Source organism: Myotis yumanensis, unplaced genomic scaffold (assembly GCF_028538775.1).
Source record: "Myotis yumanensis isolate MYYU_CA2020_CCGP unplaced genomic scaffold, mMyoYum1.0.hap1 SCAF_1, whole genome shotgun sequence".
In the NCBI taxonomy this organism is placed as follows: Eukaryota; Metazoa; Chordata; class Mammalia; order Chiroptera; family Vespertilionidae; genus Myotis; species Myotis yumanensis.
In genome coordinates, this window is record NW_027223752.1 from 118,101,722 (window position 1) to 118,125,026 (window position 23,305).

A 23,305-nucleotide genomic window follows, 5' to 3' on the forward strand; every position below is an offset into this window, starting at 1 on the left:
TTCTCAATCTTCTGGCCCTTTAAATACAGTTCCTCATGTTGTGACCCAACCATAAAATTATTTTCGTTGCTACTTCATAACTGTAATGTTGCTACTGTTATGAATCATAATGTAAATATCTGATATGCAGGATGGTCTTAGGCGACCCCTGTGAAAGGGTTGTTTGACCACCAAAGGGGTCACAGCCCACAGGTTGAGAACCGCTGCACTAGAACAAGAATTAAAAGGAGCAAATAAATATAATGAATGAATCAGAACTCCTTTGGGGACCCCAACCCTCAGGGACTAACACAGGTTTTGTGAGGCCTAAAGTTTACTGAACCTGAAGGACTATTTTTGGGAGGGGGGAATTTTTTAATAAGGTTCAAAAATGACTTTATTTAGAATAAGAAAATAAATTACAAATAACTGTAGGCTTGGGGAATCTGTCCCTTTCTCTTTTAAATCATTTCAGGCAGGTTATCCAAAATGCTGCTGGTTGCAACTTGCTTGCTCTCTCCCCCAAAACAAATCCAACTCTCACAGGGGCTCTGAAGCTTCCTTAGCTTTACCATAAAAATAAAAAAAACATTTCAGCAACACTCCTTTCTGGACAAAATTCTTTCTTTTTAAATTTTTTAATTTTATCAGAGTAGTAAATACATAGTTCATAATGTATCTTTTTTTTCCCTAATAGGTGTGTAGTGTAGTGGTATATCATTGTTTTTATTCTATTGTTGACACTATTATAGATGTCTCCCATTTCCCCCCTTTATCCTCCTCCACCCAGACCCCCACCTCTGGCTATTACCACACTTTTATCTATGTCCATCCCCCTCCCCTCTGACCTCTGTCAGTCCCTCCCATCCTATATAATAAAAGGCTAATATGCACATCGACCAAACAGTGGAACAACCAGTCACTGTGATGCACACTGATCACCAGGGGGCAGACTCTCAATACAGGAGCTGCCCCCTGATGGTCAGTGCGCTCCCACAGGGGGAGTGCTGCTCAGCCAGAAGCCCTGAGCTGGGCTCAAAGCTGGCAAGTGCAGCAGCAGTGGCGGGAGCCTCTCCTGCCTCTGTAGCAGAGCTAAGGATGTCTGACTGCTGGCTTAGGGTCACATCCCCCGAGGGCTCCCAGACTGCGAGAGGGCACAGGCCGGGCTGATGGACCCCAGCCATATGCATGTTGGGGGCGACCAGGCCAGCAGGGGAGGGCCATTAGGGGCGACCAGGCAGGCAGGCAGGCAGAGGTGGTTAGGGGCAATCAGGCAGGCAGGGGAGCAGTTAGGGGCATTAAGCAGGCAGGCAGCTAAGTGGTTAGGAACCAGTGGTCCTGGATTACGAGAGGGATGTCCAACTGCCGGTTTACGCCCACTCCTCAGGATCAGGCCTAAACTGGCAGTCGGACATCCCCCGAGGGGTCCGGGATTAGAGAGAGTGCACCCCTCCCCCCCCCCCCCACATGAATTTTGTGTACTGGGCCTCTAGTAATATTATAATGAAGCTGAAAAAGTTTGATTGCCTAGTGAGGTTAAAACTTTCATAATGTCAGAGCACAACCCTTTACTCATATGTCTGTGGTGGTAATGGTGTAAACAAATCTGTGCTGCCAGTAAAAGTATAGCACATACAATTGTGTACAGTACATAATAATTGATAGTGATAATAAATGACTGTTACTGGTTTATTTATTGTACTATATTCTTTATTGTTATTTTTAGAGTATATTTATTCAAAAAACTTATTCAAAACACTTGGCTCTAAAACAGTATGATGTGCCTCATACATCTCGTGTTTACTGTGTCTCTAGATTGCATCATTTTCTCTTATGCTTCATTTAATCTGGGGTTGTTTTATAAATTTGGTGTAGCTTAAGTGTACAGTGTTTATAGTTTAGAGTGGTGTAGAGTAATATCCTAGGCCTTCACATTCACTCACTATTCACTTACTGATTCACCCAGAGCAACATCTAGTCCAGCAAACTCCATTCATGGTAAATGTCCTATACATGTGTACCATTTCTTATCTTTTATACTATACTAGAGACCCGGTGCACGACATTCATGCACTCGGTAGGGGAGGGAGGCCCTCAGCCCGGCCTGCACCCTCTTGCAGTCCAGGAGCCCTAGGTGAATATCCGACTGATGGCAGTTGGACATCTTTAGCACTGCTATGGAGGTGAGAGAGGCTCCCACCACCACAGCTGCTGCACTCACCAGCTGTGAGCTCGGCTCAGGGCTCCTGCGTTGAGCGTCTGACCCCTGGTGGTCAGTGCGCATCATAGTGACCAGTCGTTTTGCCTTTCGGTTGACTTGCATATTAGCCTTTTATTATATAGGATTATTACTATACCTTTTCTATGTTTATATATGTTTACATACATGAGTATTTAACATTGTGTTACAGTTGCTTACAGTATTCAATACAGTAACATGTTGTATAGATTTGTAGCCTAGGAGCAATAGACTATACCATATAGCCTGTGCATGTAGTAGGCTATTCCATTTAGGTTTTCATAAGTGAATTCTATGATGCACAGTGACAAAATAACCTAATGACGCATTTCTCAGAATGTATCCCCATCTTAAGCAGCACATGACTGTATTCACTACGTTGGGTAACTATCACCACTGAGAAGTCATTCTTTCTGTCTTCCCCCAGCCCTGTCAACCACTAATCTACTGTCTGTCTCTGTGGATTTGCCTGTTGTGGACATTTCAGATTGAACAAAAATCATACAGTATTGGTCTTTTAGGTTCATCTTCTTTCACTTAGAATATTGTTTCCAAGATTCATGCATATTGTAGCATGTATGGTACTTTTTTCCTTTTTATAGCCAAATTGCATTTTATTGTGTGGATTATACTACACTTTATCCATTCATCAGTTTATGGACTTTTGGGTTTTCCTACTTTTTAGCTAGAGTAATGATACTAGGAATATCAACTTTTTATATCATTATGTGTCTCTATCCACTTTTTTAATAGAAATCACTTTTACTTTATTAATAAGCTATACTTACTTAGACTTACGTATTTGGCAGACATTTTCTGCAAATGAACAAAGTGACCCTCTCACTTCAAAGAAAACACCTGACTATATTATAAGTGGTAAAGTTTGAGATTTCAAGCAAATATTAGAATTGTGGAAAACTTTTGTTTCCCACTGTGAGCATGACAACTTTCCAGTAGAGAACTTCTGATGAGATTGTTGATAATATGAAGGAACATGACTTTCTGATAGTGTGTAATAAAATGTGTCAACATTTGGAAATGCCGCACAACTCTGTGAACCAGTATTTTCTGAATCATCAATGTATAATACTATAAAATCATGTCCATTTAAAGTGTAGGATAGACAAAAATGTTTCTTAAAAGAGCTTTATTGAGGTAAATTTAATTACAATGTAATTTATCTCTTCTAAGAATACAGTTCAGTGATTTTCAATAAATTTATAGTTATAACCATTACCTCAATCCAATTTCAGAGCATTTACATTACCCTAAGAGGATTTTTTATGCCAGTTTGCAGGCATTGCCCTTTACAATTCCCAGTTACAGGCAATTACTAATCTACTTTTTGTTTTTATATTTATATTTTAGCATTTTCTGGACATTTCATAGTAATGGAATCATACAGTGTGTGGCCTTTTGCATAATGTTTTTGCAGTTCATTCAAGTTATGTTATCAGTAGTTTGGTGGGTTTTGGTGCAGAAATACTACTATCCCATTGTGTGGATATTACACACTTATTTATCCTTTTATCATTTGATGGGTATTTAAGTTATTTCCACGTTTGGGGTATATAAAAATGCCACTACATGAATATTCGTGTTTATGAATATTTTTTGTGAGAACATATGTTTTCAGTTCTCTTGGATGTAAACCTAAGAATAGAATTTCTGGGTCATACGATAACTCTATGTTGAATATTTTCAAAAAACGCTAAACTGTTTTCCAAATGACTGTACCATTTTACAGTCCCAGCTGCAGTATCTGAAGGTTCCAGTCTCTCCACATTCTCACCAGAAGTCATTATTATCTTTTTAAATTGTAGCCATTCCAGTGAGTGTGAAACAGTATCTCATCATGGTTTTAATTTGCGTTTTCCTGATTAGTGATGATTTTGAATGTATTTTCATGTGCCTGTTGGCCATTTGTACTTTTTAAATAAACTGTCTATTCAATGTTTTGCCCATTTTAAAATTATCTTCTTGAGTTGTAACCGTTTTTCATATATTCTAGATAGAAGTTCTTTATCAGCTATACTAGTATGATTTGCAAATATCTTCTCAAGTCTGTGGCTTATCTTTTTATTTTCTTAATGGTACTTTGAGTAAAAGTTGTAAATTTTAATGAAGCCCAGGAAAATGATTTTAATGTCACAGAGCATGAAGTGTTCATTGGTATGGTTTTAGTTTCCATATTTTAATTAACCTTTAAGGTATCATTTGTAGAGGTTTGATGTAGTATTATCTAAAAGGACAATTAAAGTATTCTTTTATTTTTATCAATTTTATATCTGTGTGAACCTGGATTTTCTTCGTATCTTTCAAACTAAACTGTACCTGCCAACAGGTTGAATGAAGATGGGGATATGAGATGCAAGTGTCTTTTATTAAGCCACATATTAAAGAGATCTACAAAAAGTTAAAACAATACCCTTTTTGTCATTACTTTTTTTAATTTTAAAAATATAGTTGTTTTTCATGAAAATGTTATTTATGTTAATGTATAATATGTTTAGTGTTAATTTTAAATGAATTGGATAAATACTTACAATTATTTAATACTGATACGATAGTAAATATCAGTAGGTATAACTTATGTTTGAGGTCGTCAATAATTTTCAAAAGTGTAAAAGGTTTTTGAGGTTAAAAATTCGAGAACTGCTTTTAATTTAACATGCTGATTAGATTCACATAAGGTAGCTCTTATGTGTTTATAGAATTGCTTTTTGATTTTCATATAAGTTAGTCTTGTTTCTCTACTAAATTGTTAGCTTTTTGAAAGCAGGGAACACATATTTTGCTTTTATTTTATTTCTTATAAGATCATAATTTTCCTTGTGGAATAAGTGCTCAAAAGGACTTAATAAGGGATTGAAGGATTTCCTAATGGCTGACCATGTTAGGGCAACAGTTACTGTTGGCTTTTACATAAGAAGCTGTATTCTTTCATTCAGGTGGAAGAGCACAATGGTCACATCTTCAAGGCCACTCAATATAGCATTCCTACGTACTGTGAGTACTGTTCTTCTTTGATATGGATAATGGACCGAGCCTCTGTTTGCAAATGTAAGTATAAAAGATCTTTGAGGAATTTTTTAACTGCTTGACATTTCTATTTCCCTTACTTCTTTTTTTTTTGAAGACCTATTCTACTTAAAAAAAAACAAATTAATTTATTTTAGAGAGAGAAAAAGAGAAAGAAGCATCAATGTGAGAGAAATACATTGCCCTGACAGGCAATTGAACCCACCACCTTTTGGTGTATGGGACAGTGCTCCAACCAACTGAACCACACAGGCAGAGTTCCCTTAGTTTTCTTATGTCACTATTTCTAATTCTCTAACCTCATCTCTCTCTACTCTCAGTAGCCAAACCAGGTATTTTGATGTTCTTTGGTCACTCTACTTGCAGCTCACTCTATCTGAAATGCTCTTCTTCTAGATGTTAGTTGGACTTTACTATTTCAGTTAATTTATGTCTCTACTCAAATGTTACCTCTTTGAGAGCTCTTTCCTTATTCTGTACCTAAAATGCCACCCGGTCCCCTAATTCTCTGTCCCATTACTCAACTTTAAAAATCTTTTATAGTACTTATCGCCACTCAAGATTATATTAAGTATTCATTTATTTTTTTGTTTGTTTGTCCCACTAGAATGTATGTCCTATAAGGTTGGGAAACTTATCTGTCCCTTCTATATCACCAGTGCCTAAAACAGTTCTGGCATATTGTAAGTTTTAATAATATTTTAATGTAAATGGACCTACAGAATGGATTAATTACCTAATGAATTTTTAGATTATAACCTAAAAGGGTACTTTTTTTCTACTGTAATCTTTCCATCAGAATATATAAATCCTAGATTGTAAATTGGGACTTTTTGTAGGTCAACTTGGTTCTGGCTTATAAGAGGACCTTTCTTCATTCCTGTCATTTCATGGATCTACTCTGGTGCTGTCAGTAATTCTTTGAGGGTTTAATTACTAAGGGCTGGATTTAGTAAGGCAACAAGGATAAAAGTCATCTTCTCCATTGCCAAATCACCACTATTGCTAGATATGTTTACATGTTCTATGCTTTAACAATTGTTTTCTTTTGTTTTGTTTAAAAAGCTATAGTGACGTATTTAATGTTAGTCTGATTCCTTTTGGTTTGGTATAATTTTATCTCTAATTTGAAACTGAAAATGTAAAGAATCTGCTTTTTTATGACTTGGGTGGGCTTGGTTTGATTTCTTAGTAGAATTACTTTCTTTGTGACTATACTGATGATTTCACCGGTGAATGAGGTCCTTATTTGGTCTTGGCCTTGAAACACCGCAAGTTATACTATTGGAGGTCAAGGATATGATATGCAGGTGCTGGTGCTTGTATAGCAGAATGACATAGGCCAGCTGTGTTCTTAGTGTCTTCCTCTTGATGTGCCTCTTCCTACCTGCCTAGACACCCTATTTTCTCCTGCTCTAAGATGTTATTTCTGCTCTGAACCTTTTCTTTATCTTATCTTCCCAAACACAGCTGATACTTTTATGTTTTGATCTTCAAAGCTCTATTCTGGACTTTTAAGACCTTTCTTATATCTTATGTGTTAATTTTTTTTTTTATTATTTCAGTAAAGGTCTTTGGCAGTAATGCCTTTCTTACCCATTGGAATGTTTGCAAATGTAGCTATTTCTGGCATTTTAGCAGATTGTAAAATGAGGGGAACATGAATAATTTGTGAATCAAACCTCAGAGACAAATAAATATTGTACTGGAATATGGGAGGGGAGGGGAGGAATGGTAGGCAAAATTATAAAAAGTATAGACATTGTTTAGAAACTTTAGGCATGTTTTTCAACTTTATATTTCCAAATAGAATGGGTTAAATAAGTAAATTGAATTTATAAAGGATGGGTTAAACTTTTTTTCTTTCTAATATTGTACAAAGCATATATTCAATATTATGGCAGTCTGGAATCTAAAGAAAAAAATTTATATCCAAAATAAACATAAACTTTTTAAGTTCTTGTCATTGATGTACAGACTTCTAAAAATTCTGCATTCTTAACCTGTTTTTCAGTATGCAAGTATGCTTGCCATAAGAAGTGCTGTCTGAAAACCATAGCCAAGTGTTCTAAAAAGGTAAGAAGTTATTACCTATGCGTAATAATTAACAGATCTGTTGGTTTTTTGTGCCTCATGAAAGGAAACCAAGGCCTCTTTCATAGTTTTATAGAGCAGTGGGTTTTAAACTTTGACTGCAAATCATAGTAAGAAATATACATTTTTATGTCATGATCCAGCATACACATATAGAAATATGTATATTTATATATAACTGAATTGATTTTCCTGGAACTACATTTTCCTTTACTACATGGGAGCTACTAAACTGATTCCCCTACAATATATTAAAACACTGCTTTTAAAGGTTTTCTACTTCATTAAACACTCATATGTCTTCCTAGAAGTTGTCTTAAAAGTGGTAGTTTACAATTAAATATTTTAACATGAACATCAAAATGCACCATTTCGTTGGTGGATACACAGAGGTCTAAAAGATACTGAACATGTACTTTGGTGTCTCATGCTTCAAGGAAGCAACTGTTTTTGAAAGATTTCAGGCTTTTATTGATGTATAATCACATTTTCTTACTTATTAGTAACATACAGACAATTGTAACAGTACTGTGCAAATCTGAACTATAATATAAATGTGTGTGCATGCTGTCTATAGCCTTTAGATAGAATTTTCATTGGTTCCAAATTAGTAGACAAATCATGGCTACTTACCAGAGAGAATAGGGTGAATCCTCTGTAAAGAGAGAGAACATCATCCACAGCTTTTATAATTTGTTTATATACAATATCAGACATTAAGAAATGAGACTAAGAGAAAAACAGACAATATCAATAGACTCAGAGATGATCCAATTACTGAGTTGTCAGACATGTACTTTAAAAATTTTTTATTAGAATGTTCAAATAATAGGTAAAAATATAGAAATTTTCTTGTCTATCAGAAAGAAACTAGACCACCTTCTTATAAGAAAAAGCTCTGAATGATTAAAGACTTAAATGTTAGACTCAAAACCATAAAATTCCTAGAAGAAAACATAGGCAGTAAAATCTCTGACATTTCTCTTAGCAATATTTGTTCTGATATTTTCTTCAAGCACGGGAAACAAAAGAAAGACAAATGGGACCACACCAAACTAAAAAACAAAGGAAACCATCAACAAAACAAAAAGACAACCTTCTGAATAGGAGAATATATTCACCAATGATATGTCTGATAATGGGTTAATATTCAAAATATATAAGGAACTCATACAACTTAAAACACACACACACCAAAAGAACACAACAACAAACAAAGCCAATTCAATTAAAAAATGGGCAGAGGACTTGAAAAGACATTTCTCTAAGACAAGCATATCAAACTCAAAGGCTAACACAGGCCACATAAACAAGGTTTAAGTTTATGTGGGCCACAAAAAAATAAAAGCTTCAATTTTCATAGAAACGTAGCTTTATTTCGATAGAGATATGCTGAATACAAAGGGCTGAAATAAATGAGTAATTGTTAACATAAAATAATAGAACATTTTAATAAAAATTAATATTTTTTCCTGAACATTAACTTACCAGACACTGAATAACTGCACAAATTAATAGGTAATACAAATAAACCTATTTTTCTTGTTCTCCAAAAGTGAAATATTTCCTGTTGTGCACACCAAACAAGTCAGTACAAGACTAATGACGTGGCAATCAGCTGCTAAAATATTCGCTGTTAGTATTAGTGTGCCTGCGCATAAGGCGCATAAGGAAAATGAATGCAACATGATTATAATAATCAGTCATTAACGAACGTAGTAGTTCGTTATTAACTAGAGGCCTGGTGCATAAAATTCGTGCACGGGAGGGGGGGCAGATCCCTCAGCCCAGCCTGCACCCTCTCCAATCCAGGACCCCTCAGGGGATGTCCAACTGTCAGTTTAGGCCCAATCCCTGTGGGATTGACCCTAAATCGACAGTTGGACATCCCTCTCACAATCCGGGACTGCTGACTCCTAAGCGCTTGCCTGCCCCTAACTCCTGCCCTGCCGGCCTGATCGCCCCTAACCACCTCCGCCTGCCAGCCTGATGGCCCCCTAACTGCCCCCCCTGCCGGCCTGATTGCCCATAACTGCCCAGCCCTGCCAGAGATCGTCCCTAACTGCCCTCCTCTGCTGGCCTATCACCCCTAATTGCCCTTCCCTTCAGGCCTGATTGCCCCTAACCGCCTCTGCCTCAGCCACCGCCACCATGGCTTTGTCTGGAAGATGTCCAGTCTAATTAGCATATTACCCTTTTATTAGTATAGATTATGTATAACAGGATATTGTAAAAATTAAGTTACTAAATTTTTATTAAACATTTCTTACATACCATTATATTGGCTGGGCCGCAAAAATATTTGTTGTGGGCCGCATGCAGCCCGTGGGCCACAAGTTTGACATGCTTGCTCTAAGAGGACATATAGGTGGCCAGTAGATATATGAAAAATGCTGAATGTCACTGACGATTAGTGAATTTGAAAATGAAAACCATAAGATATCACCTCACACCTGTCAGAATGGCAATCATCAGTAAATCTACAAGCAGCCCTGGCATTAGGTTTGATTCCCAGTGAGGGAAACATATCTAGGTTGTGATTTGAGCACTGGTCGGAGTACGCACAGGAGGCAACCAATCAGTGTTTTTCTCTCACATCGATGTTTCTTTCTCCCCCACTTCCTTCCCTTTCCCTTCCTTTCTCTAAACATATCCTTGGTGAAGATTAGAAACAAAACATATCCTTGGGTGAAGATTAATAAAAATAAATAAATCAATCAACAAACAGCAATTGTTGGCAAGGATGTGGAGAAAAGGGAACCCTCATGCACTTCTGGTGTGATTGTAAATTGATGTAGCCACTATGGAAAACAGTATTGAGGTTCCTCAAAAATTTAAAAATGGAACTACCTTATGACCCAGCAATTCTACTTCTCGGTACTTATCTGGAGAAATCCAAAACACTAATTCAAAAAGATATATGCACCCTATATTTATTGCACCATTATTTAGAGACCCAAGACTTAGCAACCTAAGTCTCCATTGATAAATGAATGGCTAAAGAAGAGGTGATGCATATATATAATGGAATATTACTCAGCCATATAAAGCAAATTAATCTTACAATTTGTGATAACATAGATGGACCTAGAGGATATTATGCTAAGTGAAATAAGTTAGAGAAAGACAAATCCCATATGATTTCACTTATATGTGGAATCTAAAATAGATACTAACAAGCAAAATAGAAATTCACAGATACAAAGAACATTTTGATAGTTGCCAGATGGGAAGGAGGTTGGGGGATAGGTATAAAGGAGAAGAAATTAAGATGTACAAATTGCCAATTATAAAAATAGTCATGGGTATGTAAAATACAACATAGGGAATATAGTTAATATTGTAATAACTGTGTATGGTATCACATGGGTACTAGACTTATCTGGGTTATCACTTTGTAGGTTATATAAATGGCTAAATACTATGTTATACACCTGAAACTAATATAATATTGCACATCAACTGTAATCGAAAAATTTTTTAAAAACAAAGAAAAATTTGCCCAAAGCTATCCTCCTATGTAATAAAAGCCTAATATTCTAAGTGTCCAGTCGTCCAGTTGGCCGTTCAACCAATCAAAGCATAATATGCAAATGATATGCTAAGGCCGCTCAACTGCTCGCTATGACATGCACTGACCACCAGGGGGCAAATGCTCCGACTGGTAGGTTAGCTTGCTGCTGGGGTCCAGCCGATTGGGGCTGAGCGAGATGGGCCAGACATGCCCAGGAGCCCTCCTGTGGTCCATCCCCGGCTGGCCAACCTCCCATGTCCCTCCCTGGCCCTGATCGTGCCTGGCTTGTGCCTTCTCACAATCTGGGACCCCTCAAGGGATGTTGGAGAGCTGGTTTTGGCCCAACGGCAGAACAACCGGTCACTATGATGCGCACTGACCATCAGGGGCAGATGTTCAACACAGAAGCTGCCCCTTGGTGGTCAGTACGCTCCCACGGGGGAGCACTGCTCAGCCAGAAGCCAGGCTCGTGGCTGGCGAATGTAGCAGCGGTGGTGGGAGCCTCTCCTGCCTCCACAGCAGCACTAAGGATGTCCGATTGACAGCTTAGGCCCGCTCCCCCAGGGCTCCCAGACTGTGAGAGGGCACAGGCCAGGCTGAGGGACGCCCCCTGAGTTCATGAATTTCGTGCACCAGGCCTCTAGTAATAAATAAACAGCATATTAAAAATAAAAAATGTTAATAAACCAAATTCATTTGAATTATAACATTAGGTTAAAACCAACTGAAAGACTTCAGTGATATCCTGTTTATAACAGACATACTTAAATATAAAGATAGAGAAAAGTTGAAAGCGAAGGATAGATAGATATAGGATAGAAAGAGTAGCCAGTAGAAAGGTGGTGTTGCTGTATAATATTAAAGTGTACTTTAGGACAAGAAACATTATGTCAGATAAAGATGTTTAATAATGAGAAAATGGTGAACCTATCAGGGAGACAGAAAAATTTTATCTTTAGAACAGTCTAATATAGCTTTTAATACCTGGCAGACAAAAATTCAGTAAAGATGAAAATGATATGAAAAACAAAGGTTAAAAAACTTAACCTAGCCCTAGCCAGTTTGGCTCAGTGGATAGAGCGTCGGCCTGCGGACTCAAGGGTCCTGGGTTCGATTGCGGTCAGGGGCATGTACCTTGGTTGCAGGCACATCCCCAGTGGGGGGCGTGCAGAAGGCAACTGGTCGATGTTTCTCTCTCATCAATATTTCTAACTCTGTCCCTCTCCCTTCTTCTCTGTAAAAAAATCAATAAAATATATTAAAAAAAAAACAAAAAACTTAACCTAGTTGTCATGTATTGAACTTGACATCCTATAATTGCCTGACTACAGTCTTTTCAAGTGCACATGGAACATTTGACAAAATCAGTCATGTTGGGCCATAAAGCAAGTTCCTACAAATTTCAAAAGATAGAAAATATTGAGAGTATATTCTTTGAGCAGAATTGAATTAAGCTATACATAAACATAAGGATAACTAGACAATTCTCATGTTTGGAAATTAAGCAGTATACTAAATTACAATAAAAGTAGAAAAATATTTTGATTTCAGTGGTAATGAAATTGTGACATAGCAAAAGTGTGGCTATAGATAAAGAATAGTTGTAACTTTAAATCATATTACAAAAGATACAAGGATAGAAATTATCTAAATTGCCATCTCTAGAAGAAAAAAAAAAGCCCAGGAAGTTAAACCCAAAGACAGCAAAAGGAAGATAATAAAGAAAAATAAATTAAATCAAAAGCATTTGTTCAAGAGATATAAATGTACAAAGACACATTTTAGCTCTTTAAAAAACCTCAAACAATAATTTCTTAGCAAACGATAAAATTTTTAACAAAGTGCCATGTCACTGCAGGTATTGCATACATTATAAAGTAAATAAAACACTATTACAAATACCTTGATACCAATAAATTTGACCATCTAGATTAATTGGACACATTTCCACAAAACACAACTTAGCTAAACTAAAGTAACAAAAAAATAAGAAATAGAGTCATATTTATTATAGTGGAATCTATAATTGAAAATCTTTCCACAAAGAACTCTCTAGATCCAGATGGTTTTACTATAAATATGTGTTAGTATTTAAAGAAGAATCAACACTAATCTTTTACAAACTATGCCAGGAAATGGCAAAAGAGTGAATACTTTGTGACTTTTTTTTTTTTAACCAAATTGACTTATGTGAAACCTTGAAGGCAAGCATGAAAAGGATATTACAATATAGGAACATTGCACATCAATATATATATCATAAGCATAGATGTAAAAGTCTTAAAATATTGGCACATTGACTCTGTACTAATGATTACAAAGTGAAAAAGTAACTCATGATAAAGTTGGTTTTTATTTTATGAATGCAAAGTTGGTTTATCATTCAGAAATCAATGTAATTCACTACATTGAGCAAGTAAAGAAAAAAGTGTGATCATCTCTATAAGTACAGGAAAAGTATTAGAACTCAAAACCCATTCATTATTCAAAGAAGAAGGGAAATGCAAATTGAAACGATAGTGAGATAATAGTATATGCCCACTAGAATGGCTAAAATTAAAAATACCCTAGCAAGGATTAGAGCAACTGGAACTTTCATCCATTACTGGTAGGAGTGTAAGTTGACATATTCTTGAAATTATTTGACAGTATTTATCAAACTTGAACATAAGCTTTCTCATGACTTTTAGCAGTACCACTCTAAGATATATATATATATATACTCAACAGATATACATAGATATTTGTGCGCAAAGACAAATACAAGAACATTTATATCATCACTGTTTGAAATAGCCCCAAACTGAAAGAAGTCTGAATATCCATCAGCAATAGAATGAATAAATAAGCTGTGGTATATTTGTATAATGGAATGCTATATAGCAATGAAATTAAACTATTGGTACTCAGAAACATAAAGTTCAAAATTGATGAAACTAACTCATGATATGCATGTTCTACCATTTATATAATGTTCAAAAGCAGATAAAACTATAGTGATACAAGTATAGATACTGGTTATTTGTAAACAGTAAAACACAATTGCTGGGAGTGCCTTGAGGGGAATTTTATATTGCTGGTTATATTCTATTTCTTGATTTGGGTCCTGGTAACAAGTGTGCATTTATTTTGTCAAAGACTATATATACTTAGGATCTGTACACATTTTTGTATGTATGTCCTACTTCAATAAAACTTTATTTAAAATTCTCAAGGAAGTTAATTGGGAGGAAAACATTATAAAAACATTTTCACAAAGAAAACTCAGTTAAATTTTTCAGTTGAAAATATTCAAATTAGCCCTGGCCAGTTTGGCTCAGTGGATGGAGCGTCAGCCTGCGAACTGAAGGGTCCTGGGTTCGATTCCGGTCAAGGGCATGTGCCTTGGTTGCGGGCACATCCCCAGTAGGGGGTGTGCAGGAGGCAGCTGATTGATGTTTCTCTCTCATCGATGTTTCTGACTCTCTATCCCTTTCCCTTCCTCTCTGTAAAGAATCAATAAATATATATTTAAAAAAAAAATAATAATAATAATAAAAAGAAAATATTCAAATTAATTTTTCCTTGATTTCTTGAGTCTTCATTAACATTACCAATGCCCTAGCGATAGCCATATCATTTAAGTAAGTGAATTATATAAGTGCATGTGTGTATTATAATAATAATAGTAAGAAATTTGGCCAATATTCATTTTGTTTTAATCACTGCAGCAAGCATTATTTTATTTATTTAACAATTCATTGAGCATTTGTCATTTACCAGGTACTGTGCTATATATGTTTATCTGTAACTTAATCTTTACAATAACCCTCTGAAATAGAAAAACGATATTCCTGTTACAAATATGAAATAATCTAAATAACCTAATATATATAGTGATTATATAAAATTTTTACTTGTATCCTATAAATAGTTCAAGATTAAATGTCTTTTCTATTCCACCTCAGACCTAGAAATATTTTTCAGAGATATTACCTTGTATAATTTAAGGCTGCTGGAATGCAGAGTATATGTAGATGAATGATGAATAAAAATATAAAACTTATATCTTCCCCTACTTAAAACTCTCTGGTGGCTTCCCCTAGCTATCAGGACAAGACCCAAATTCTGTAACTTAGTATTCAAAGTCCTTTTTAATGTTAGCTTTTTCTCATTTTTAGTTCAGCCATATCAGATTAATGTTAATTTGCCCAATTTTGTAGTTCTTTGTTTTCTGTGTCTAACGGGTGCTTTTCTTGCTTTCTTTACTCATGTACTAGTATTTGCTTTCCAACAGATTAAGCATCAGATCTTCTCAAGGTTATTATTTGTTACCCAGCCCAATCCTTCCTGATCTAGCTGTTTCATTTCTGTAGCTCCATAATACTGAATAAATCTGTTGTTTCTGTTCTATTTATCTCCACACACTTAAACTACTAGTCTTAGCATTATTCTTAGGATAAGGACTATCTCTTATTTGATTTTGTTTCCCCATTATCTAACACATAAGTGACAAAGGCATTAACATAAGACTGTAAAGAGAAATTAGGATCAATTCAAGTAATATCTTAAATGTTAGACTGAGGAATGTTTGCACCTTTTATTCGATATATACTAATTAGCCCTGAAGATTTTTGAGGATAATAAAGTAGACTATAGCCCCAACCAGTTTTCTCAGTGGTTAGAGCACAGCCCTAGGACCAAAGGGTCTCGGGTTTAATTTCTAGTCAAGGACATGTACCTGAGTTGCAGGTTTGATCCTCAGCCCCCAGTCAGGGTGCATGAAGGAGGCAACCAATTGGTGTGTCTCTCATTCACATTGATGTTTCTCTTTCTCTCTCTTCTTCCCTCCCTCCCTCCCTCCTCTCACCCCTCCCCCCTCCCCCTTTCATTCTCTCTAAAAAAGTTATGGAAAAAATATATCCTCAGGTGAAGATTAACATAAAAATAAAGTAGACTATATATACTTTACAGTATATTAAGTGAAAATAGATATGGGGAAATTCATTAAGAAGCTATTGGAATAGTCCAAGTATGCAGTGATGCAGGTTTGAACTAGGGTGATGGCACTGAGAACAGGAAATTAAAAATAGAGTGTATTGCTTGATTAAAAGAACTTGACACTGATTGGATGCAGATAGGAGGACAGAGGTACACAGTGTTGGATTAGGGAAGAAGAATGGTGCAGGAGAAGGAAAGGACAAAAATGAAATTTACACAAAAGGTTTTTGCTCAGAGATAATACCTCACATTTTTCTTTTCTGAGAATTGAAATAATCTTAAGGATAAACTATTCTTTTGCAGTCACATAAACTGTAGTTAGTAAGATATGATGTCAGATACACTATTGAAGTAAAAAAAAAAGAGCTAGAACACTAAACATGGGCCAATCTGTGTGTGCCTCTGCCTTTAGCTATGGCATCAGTGTTTAGTTGAACTTCTCTAAAATTACATAAACATTGAAGCATTTTTTTAAATCCTCACTCAAGGATATTTTTTTTCCATTGATTTTAGTGGCGGGGGGGGGGAGTGGGGGGGAGGGGTGTGGGGGGAGGATGAGAGACAGAGAGAGAAACGTCTGCTTGCCTCCTGCATGCCCCCTGAAGCCTGGGATCAAGCCTGCAACAGAAGTATGTTCCCCCGACCAGAATTGAACCCTCAACCCTTTGGTCTGAGGGCCAACTGAGCTGGCCAGGCGACAATTCTAATTGGTAGATTTTCTAATGGTACCTGTTAAATGTTAATATACATTTAAGTTCCTTCCCTCTCTCTCTCTCCACCTTTACATGAAGAGATTTTTAACAGGAAGGGAAATAGCAGCCTGTTACCTTCATTCTTCACCCCATTATTTTTGGGGGGTATTCCTAGTGGGAGAGGGTGGAAACTAACATCAAACTTATTTATACTGTCAGCTTTAACCATGATCCCCTTTCCCCCTAACTCTCATAACTAGGCTCATAAGGGAAATAAGTAGTTCCTCTTAAAAAATTGGTTAAACATGTTTAAAGATGTTTGAACGTATTTGGGAAACAAAAATTATCTTCCATTTAGTATGACCCAGAGCTATCATCTCGACAATTTGGGGTTGAACTGTCCCGTTTGACTAGTGAAGACCGAACTGTTCCTTTAGTGGTGGAAAAGCTCATAAACTACATTGAAATGCATGGACTGTACACAGAAGGTATTTACCGAAAGTCTGGTTCAACTAATAAAATCAAGGAGCTTCGACAAGGTCTAGACACAGGTAAGAATGGTGCCCTCCAAATCAAGACCAAATGACAAAATAGTCATTTTGTGCCCTTAAAGTTTTTATTACCTCCTGCATGCGCCCTGTTGATCATTTTTTTTTTGTGCCAGAAGAATGTAATCTTTTCTGTGATGCTTATTTAATCATTTTGTGGCTTTCTAAAGAGACTTTTTTACCAAAAAAAAAAAAAATGTTTTTGATTTTAGAGAGAGAGAGAGATCAATGTGAGAGAGAAACATTGCTTAGTTGCCTCCCAGTACACACCTGGACCAGGAACTGAACCTGAAACCTGGGCTTGTGCCCTGACCAGGAATTTAATTGGCAACCTTTCCGTGCATGGGATATCACTCAATCAAATAAGCCACACAGGCCAGGAGACTTTGATTTTTATGTGGTCAATTCAGCAAACATATATTGAGTGTGTCATTTATACAAGACATTATTAGGTACTTCAGACAAATCTCATTTAATCTTTTTAACAGTCTGGTAAGATTATGATATCTGTAATTTTCAAAGAAAAATTTAGGTTCAGGGTAATTAAATGAACTGTTGATGATGCAGGGCACTGAGCTAATGCTGTTATATACCGGTAATAATCTTCACAACAATCCTATGAATTAGGGATTATTATCCCTGTTATAGATTTAAAAAACAGAGGTTTAAAGAGGGGCTTGCCCAAAGACTCATCACCCTTAAGTAGTCAAGCTGGAATTTAACACCAAATCTTTAGAATTCATAGTCTAAACTATTGCCTATTAATCTCTATTTTTCTGATTCCAAGTACAGTTTGCAGTGCATCTTCCTGCCTTCCTACATTGATGACATAGTTATTTAAACTGATAATTAGTGGGTTGAACATGTAGCTGTGAACAGCTTTAGCTACAGCTCTGGAATGTATCCAGGGGTTTGACTTTGGTTTCATTCTCAACTTCTACTCTTTACTGCTATTGGGCATAGGTCATTTTGAATCACACTTATGTATAAAGCCTCTCTCTGCATAGTCAAGAACCTACCCACAGTAGTTGGTTTTTTTTAAATGAACAAATCAATGAGAAATGAATCAGTAAGGAAATAATAACAGAAAATGCCTGGTAAAACTTAAGCAAGAGGTTCTGCCTACTGCAGTTTAAAGGCAATTGCCAACTTGTTTCTTGGCTATTGAGTCAATACAAGTGAAAAATCAATCATCCTATATCCTCTCGATCATCTTGATTATCGCATCTTTAAACCTCATCTGTAGAAACTCCTTAAGGAGTTAATAAGTGAAACAGAGTAAAGGTATTTTCTTTACATTTCCTAAGTTCAATTATTACTCTCCTTTCATCTCTAAGAATGACTTAAAATCAGCCTTACTTTTAGAAAATGTCCTCTGGGACTTTTTTCCATTTGCCATCTAAAGCATTGTTACTAAAAGTGTGGTTCAAGACAAACATAGCAAGATAAGTACAGAAGTTGAGAGTAAGCATTTGGAAACTGTTAGAGCAATTTAACAGTGCTTTGAAACTGATCTTTTATTTTACACATGGATCAGACTATAACAGATTTGGAAAACAAACATAAACTGCTCATTTACTAACTACAGTTAGAAGCACTGTTCCAAAGTATGGGATTAGATTGTAGAAGATATAAATTAGCCTGATTAAGAACATGAAGCCTTCTTTTGGTGATGATAGTTTCTGAAATGAATTATTTGAATCTCTTTGCATGTTTTGTCTTTATTATCTATAAACTCTTGTCTATAAATAGATGCTGAGAGTGTAAACCTAGATGACTATAACATACACGTCATTGCAAGTGTATTCAAACAATGGCTTCGTGATTTGCCCAATCCACTCATGACCTTTGAACTATATGAAGAATTTCTTCGAGCTATGGGTAAGCACAGGCTTCCTGAGTTTGAGGGAAGGCCTACACTTGGGAAAGGAATGCCACCTTTGTTATAGATTATTTAGGCATCCTCTAGTAGTGGTTTTACCATGAAGATCCAAAAGTATGCTTTTGGTAGTCAATATAAACTGGCAGTAAATGTTGACTTTTTTAGAGGCTCATTAAAATGTCAGTGTCCTAAAAGTTTTCCGAGTTAGTTGCTTGTCACAGATTGCAAGACTAGGGTTCCAAACAAATTAAAAGATTAAATAAGATATGTTATAGGCACCTCTCACAGACACCAGAGAGGTGTTAGGGGACAGCCCCATGAGTGGGAGGGAGAGGGCTGTCCCCTCCTCGGTTCTAGTCTTGTATGAATGAATTCAAACAAGTGACTCCAGATAATTGCATTGCGTTAAAGTTCATTTATTAAGAAAGTAAAGCATTCAAATTTATTAAAGAAACAAGGCAAGCAAATCTATCTGGCATGAAGCACGGATGGGCTCTCAGCTAATCTGAAGAGTGAGTGTTGTGTGGGGATGGGTTGCCTTATATACTTTTCTGTCTATAAATTTTAAAATTCCTCTGCTAGTTATCCTAGTACAGGTTAACTCTGAAAGTCTCTCTCTCTTTTACTTTGTTATGGCTTTCTCAGAATTTATGAGAAGCACCTGGCAATTAAATTCAGAGACTATTGGCTTTTTTGTTTAAACAGTGGGATGAGATGAGACTGCACTCTTCCTTCCCTCTTCTTCCTCCTCTATGCCTCTCCCTCTTTCCTTCCCCCTCTCCTGCATTCTTTGAGAAACATTAACCATTTGCTCTCATGCATCCTTGATTGGGGGAAGATAAGGGCTTGCTATTTATAAGCTGGCTACAGGCTGCCAAACTGTTTGGCCTTGTTTAATTTTCTTATCTCAGTTTCCCTATTCCTCCCACCATGGAATTTTCCTAGCTGCTTCTTAAACTATAACAGGATATTTAAGGGTTGGTTTATGATCATTTAAATTGTGAATCTAGGCAAGAACTCTGTGTAAAGCTGGCTGTCTATTTTATGCCAGGTTTAACAGGTTATGGAATTTAGTTTTTCAGTGCTGATATGTAGACTATGGATGAAGGCCTAGAAGTATGTAGTCTCTGAGGCATGACTTCTCAAAGGCCCATAAGACTTACTTCAAAATTATATGGCAGTTGATTAATTTTAATGGGGGATCAGTTAGCCACCAGATGCCTGAAAAACTAGGGCATCTCTTTCCCCTTGTTGTAATCAGGGTTACTGGAATATAGATTAAAACTCAGGAGATTGCTAATGAAAATAGAACTCAAGCAATGAGAGATAAGTGGTAACTGAGTTAACCTGCCACATAGGCACAACTACCTCTCCTAAAACTCTAGAGCCAGTCTCCCCTGCTACCTAATGTCTATCCAGGAGGAATATTCTGTATATAAGAGGGGATATTCAATCTTATATGCTGCTCTTACTGTTTTTAGGTCTTCAGGAAAGGAAAGAGACAATTCGTGGTGTATACTCTGTGATTGATCAGCTCTCCCGAACTCATCTTAATACACTGGAACGCCTCATCTTTCATCTTGTCAGGTAACTTCAGCAGTTCCTTTTGGATTCTTTTAAATAAATGAAGAGCTCTTTTATTTGGAAAACTGATAGATCTTTTTTCCCCTATGTATAAAGTCAATGCCTGAAAGAGATAATTAACAATTCCTTGGAGCAGAAATTCTCAGACTAGTTGGACTATCTGTCAGGTGCTTCTCTGCTGAGTCAAGTAACAACTTTAGCCTCAGGGTGGCACTGTGTAGCCTGACCTATTATTTAAATCCTGAACTAGAAAGTTTGTCTATCTGTTGACATAACCTGATTCATAGGAGGTAGGTTCAGATGGTGCTTAGGAATGGACTGACCAAAGAGACTTCAGGAGTAGTTCTCTTCCTCTGAGTGTAAATATCAGCAGTACTTGGAAAAAACACCATCTTTCTTTTTAGATAAATAAGACTATCTGAAAATGCCTTAAAGTTTCTACTCTACATTCTTCAGACATGTTCATCTAGTAATGGTAACCTTGAGCCATGGGCCATAGATTTCCCTTGATAAGCTATCTGCTGGCCTACTACATTGCTTCAAAGAAGACACAGAGTAAAAGTGTGTTTTCCAGAGGCAAAGGAACAGCTTTCAGAAAAGCCTACAGTATCTCCCTTCAACTGTTATGAATATCCTTCAATACTATGCATTTGATGGCATACGTCTTCTTTCTCATCTCTTCTGCCTACCTCCCTACTATTTTCTCTTTGTTTCACTTGGGGTCTTTCTTTTTTTTTTTTTTTTTTTAGGATTGCTCTTCAGGAAAACACTAATCGAATGTCTGCTAATGCTTTAGCCATTGTGTTTGCACCCTGCATTCTACGCTGCCCTGATACCATTGACCCACTACAAAGCGTGCAGGACATCAGTAAGACTACCACGTAAGGCCAGTCACCATCACCTCTTCAGTGTAGTCACTTTATCCAGATATCAAACATAGTAAATTATTTTATAAGCTTAGATTATTTTTAAAAGATTTCTGGCCCTAGCTGGTTTTCTCAGTGGATAGAGCATTGGCTTGCGAACTGAAGGGTCCCGGGTTCGATTCCTATCAAGGGCCCATGCCTGGGTTTCAGGCTCAATCCCCAGTAGGGGGCATGCAGGAGACAGCCAGTCAATGGTTCATTCTCATCATTGATGTTTCTATCTCTCTCTCCCAAGCCCTTCCTTTCTGAAATAAATAAAAATATATTTTTAAAAAAAGATTTCTGGACACCTTGGATTTTTTAATGCTAAAGTTCTTTAGAGTCAGTTCAAGTGAGCATCATTTGTTTTGAGGATTCTTATTTTTAAAATTTGGCTTTTCTTGTTCAGTTGGTTAGAGCATCATTCCAATATGCCAAGGTTGTGGATTCTATCCCCAGTCAGGAATACATAATGAATACATAAATAAGTGGAACAAATCGATCTCTTTATCTTTCTTTCTCTCAAATCAATAAAAATAACAAAATGATTGAAGCAAAGTGTCAACCTTTTTGAACTTTTTAAAAAATGTATTTTTATTGATTTCAGAGAGGAAGGGAGAGAGAGAGATAGAAACATCAATAATGAGAGATAATCATCCATCAGCCACCTCCTCCACTACCCCTACCAAAGGTTGAGCCCGCAACCCAGGCATGTGCCCTGACCTAGAATTGAACTGTGACCTCCTGGTTCACAGGTCGATGCTCAACCACTGAGCCACAACAGCCGGGCAGGTGTCAACCTTTTTAAAAAAATAAAATGTGGCTTTTATTTAGGAATGCTATGGTTTCTAAATATATTTTAAAATTCCAATTTACCAAATTATATATACTTTGTATCTTTTTGTAATCTAGTCTGGTCTTATGGTTCTGAATTCCTTTGCCTTTAGTATTCCTGCATTTCACCTTGGTCTTTTTCTTTGTGAGCCTCTGCTTTCCTTCAGGATTAGTGGCTCTTAACTTATCTGCCCAAGGAGGTTTTAAAAAATACTGGTGTTTGTGTCCTATCCCCACAATCTAGTCTGATTTAATTGTTCTGGGGTATGGCCTGGGCTTTGGGACTTATAACCACTCCTCAGATGGGTACTGAAGTGCAGCCAAAGTTCTGAACCACCATTCTAAATCCTATCAGCTCATAAAATAAGGGATGTTGATTTTTCTTTCTCCCTCTGACATCTACCACACTTAGCTGAAAGACAGTCTGTGGGTGCTATATTTTATTTGATTTACTTTAGCCCTTAACAGTTTTCTCTCTTTCCTCCCATTTCAGTTGTGTGGAGCTGATTGTTGTGGAACAAATGAATAAATATAAGGCTCGTCTCAAAGACATCAGTAGCCTGGAATTTGCTGAGAATAAGGCAAAGACCAGGTTGTCACTGATTCGTAGATCAATGGTAAGATGCACGATGTGAAATCACGGGGAAATGAGAGCCTTCCTGGGATTTTAAGTGTGCATTTATGGTGGAGAGAGATTATTCTCTGAGTCTTTTTCACATGAAACAAGTAAAAAAAATCATCAAATTTCAGGGTACTATGAATGCCTCATGTTTGATCTTTTAGCTCTCCTTATTTGTATGTACAGAACATATATGCAGTTAAATATGTAGGATTTTAAAAATCAGGTATTTGAATAAAATGTTGGAGGTTTAATAATCTGCCCTATTTTCTTTTCCTGTCCTTTCTATGAAAACTTAACCTATCTTAACTTTCTTCTCTACTTCCTTCCACCATCTGTTTCTACCCTCAGCCATATCATTTTTGGTGGTCCTGCCAATACTCCTGGGATGTA

General features: G+C 36.6%; 1 protein-coding gene across 10 annotated transcripts in view; it reads left to right on the forward strand.

Annotated features, from left to right (window-relative positions):
- MYO9A (myosin IXA) overlaps positions 1–23,305 on the forward strand; it is a 429,988-nt gene that overhangs the window by 376,828 nt on the left and 29,855 nt on the right. For 8 of the 10 annotated variants that reach the window (XM_070431053.1, XM_070431061.1, XM_070431045.1 and 5 more), the window contains 7 exons: positions 5,170–5,281; positions 7,275–7,336; positions 16,899–17,091; positions 18,841–18,969; positions 20,452–20,557; positions 21,304–21,435; positions 22,787–22,910. In XM_070431053.1, coding sequence (XP_070287154.1) covers positions 5,170–5,281; positions 7,275–7,336; positions 16,899–17,091; positions 18,841–18,969; positions 20,452–20,557; positions 21,304–21,435; positions 22,787–22,910 — 858 coding nt within the window. Of the gene's footprint in view, positions 1–5,169; positions 5,282–7,274; positions 7,337–16,898; positions 17,092–18,840; positions 18,970–20,451; positions 20,558–21,303; positions 21,441–22,786; positions 22,911–23,305 lie in introns of those variants that run through there. The other 2 variants (XM_070431109.1, XM_070431118.1) reach the window with 2 other exon arrangements.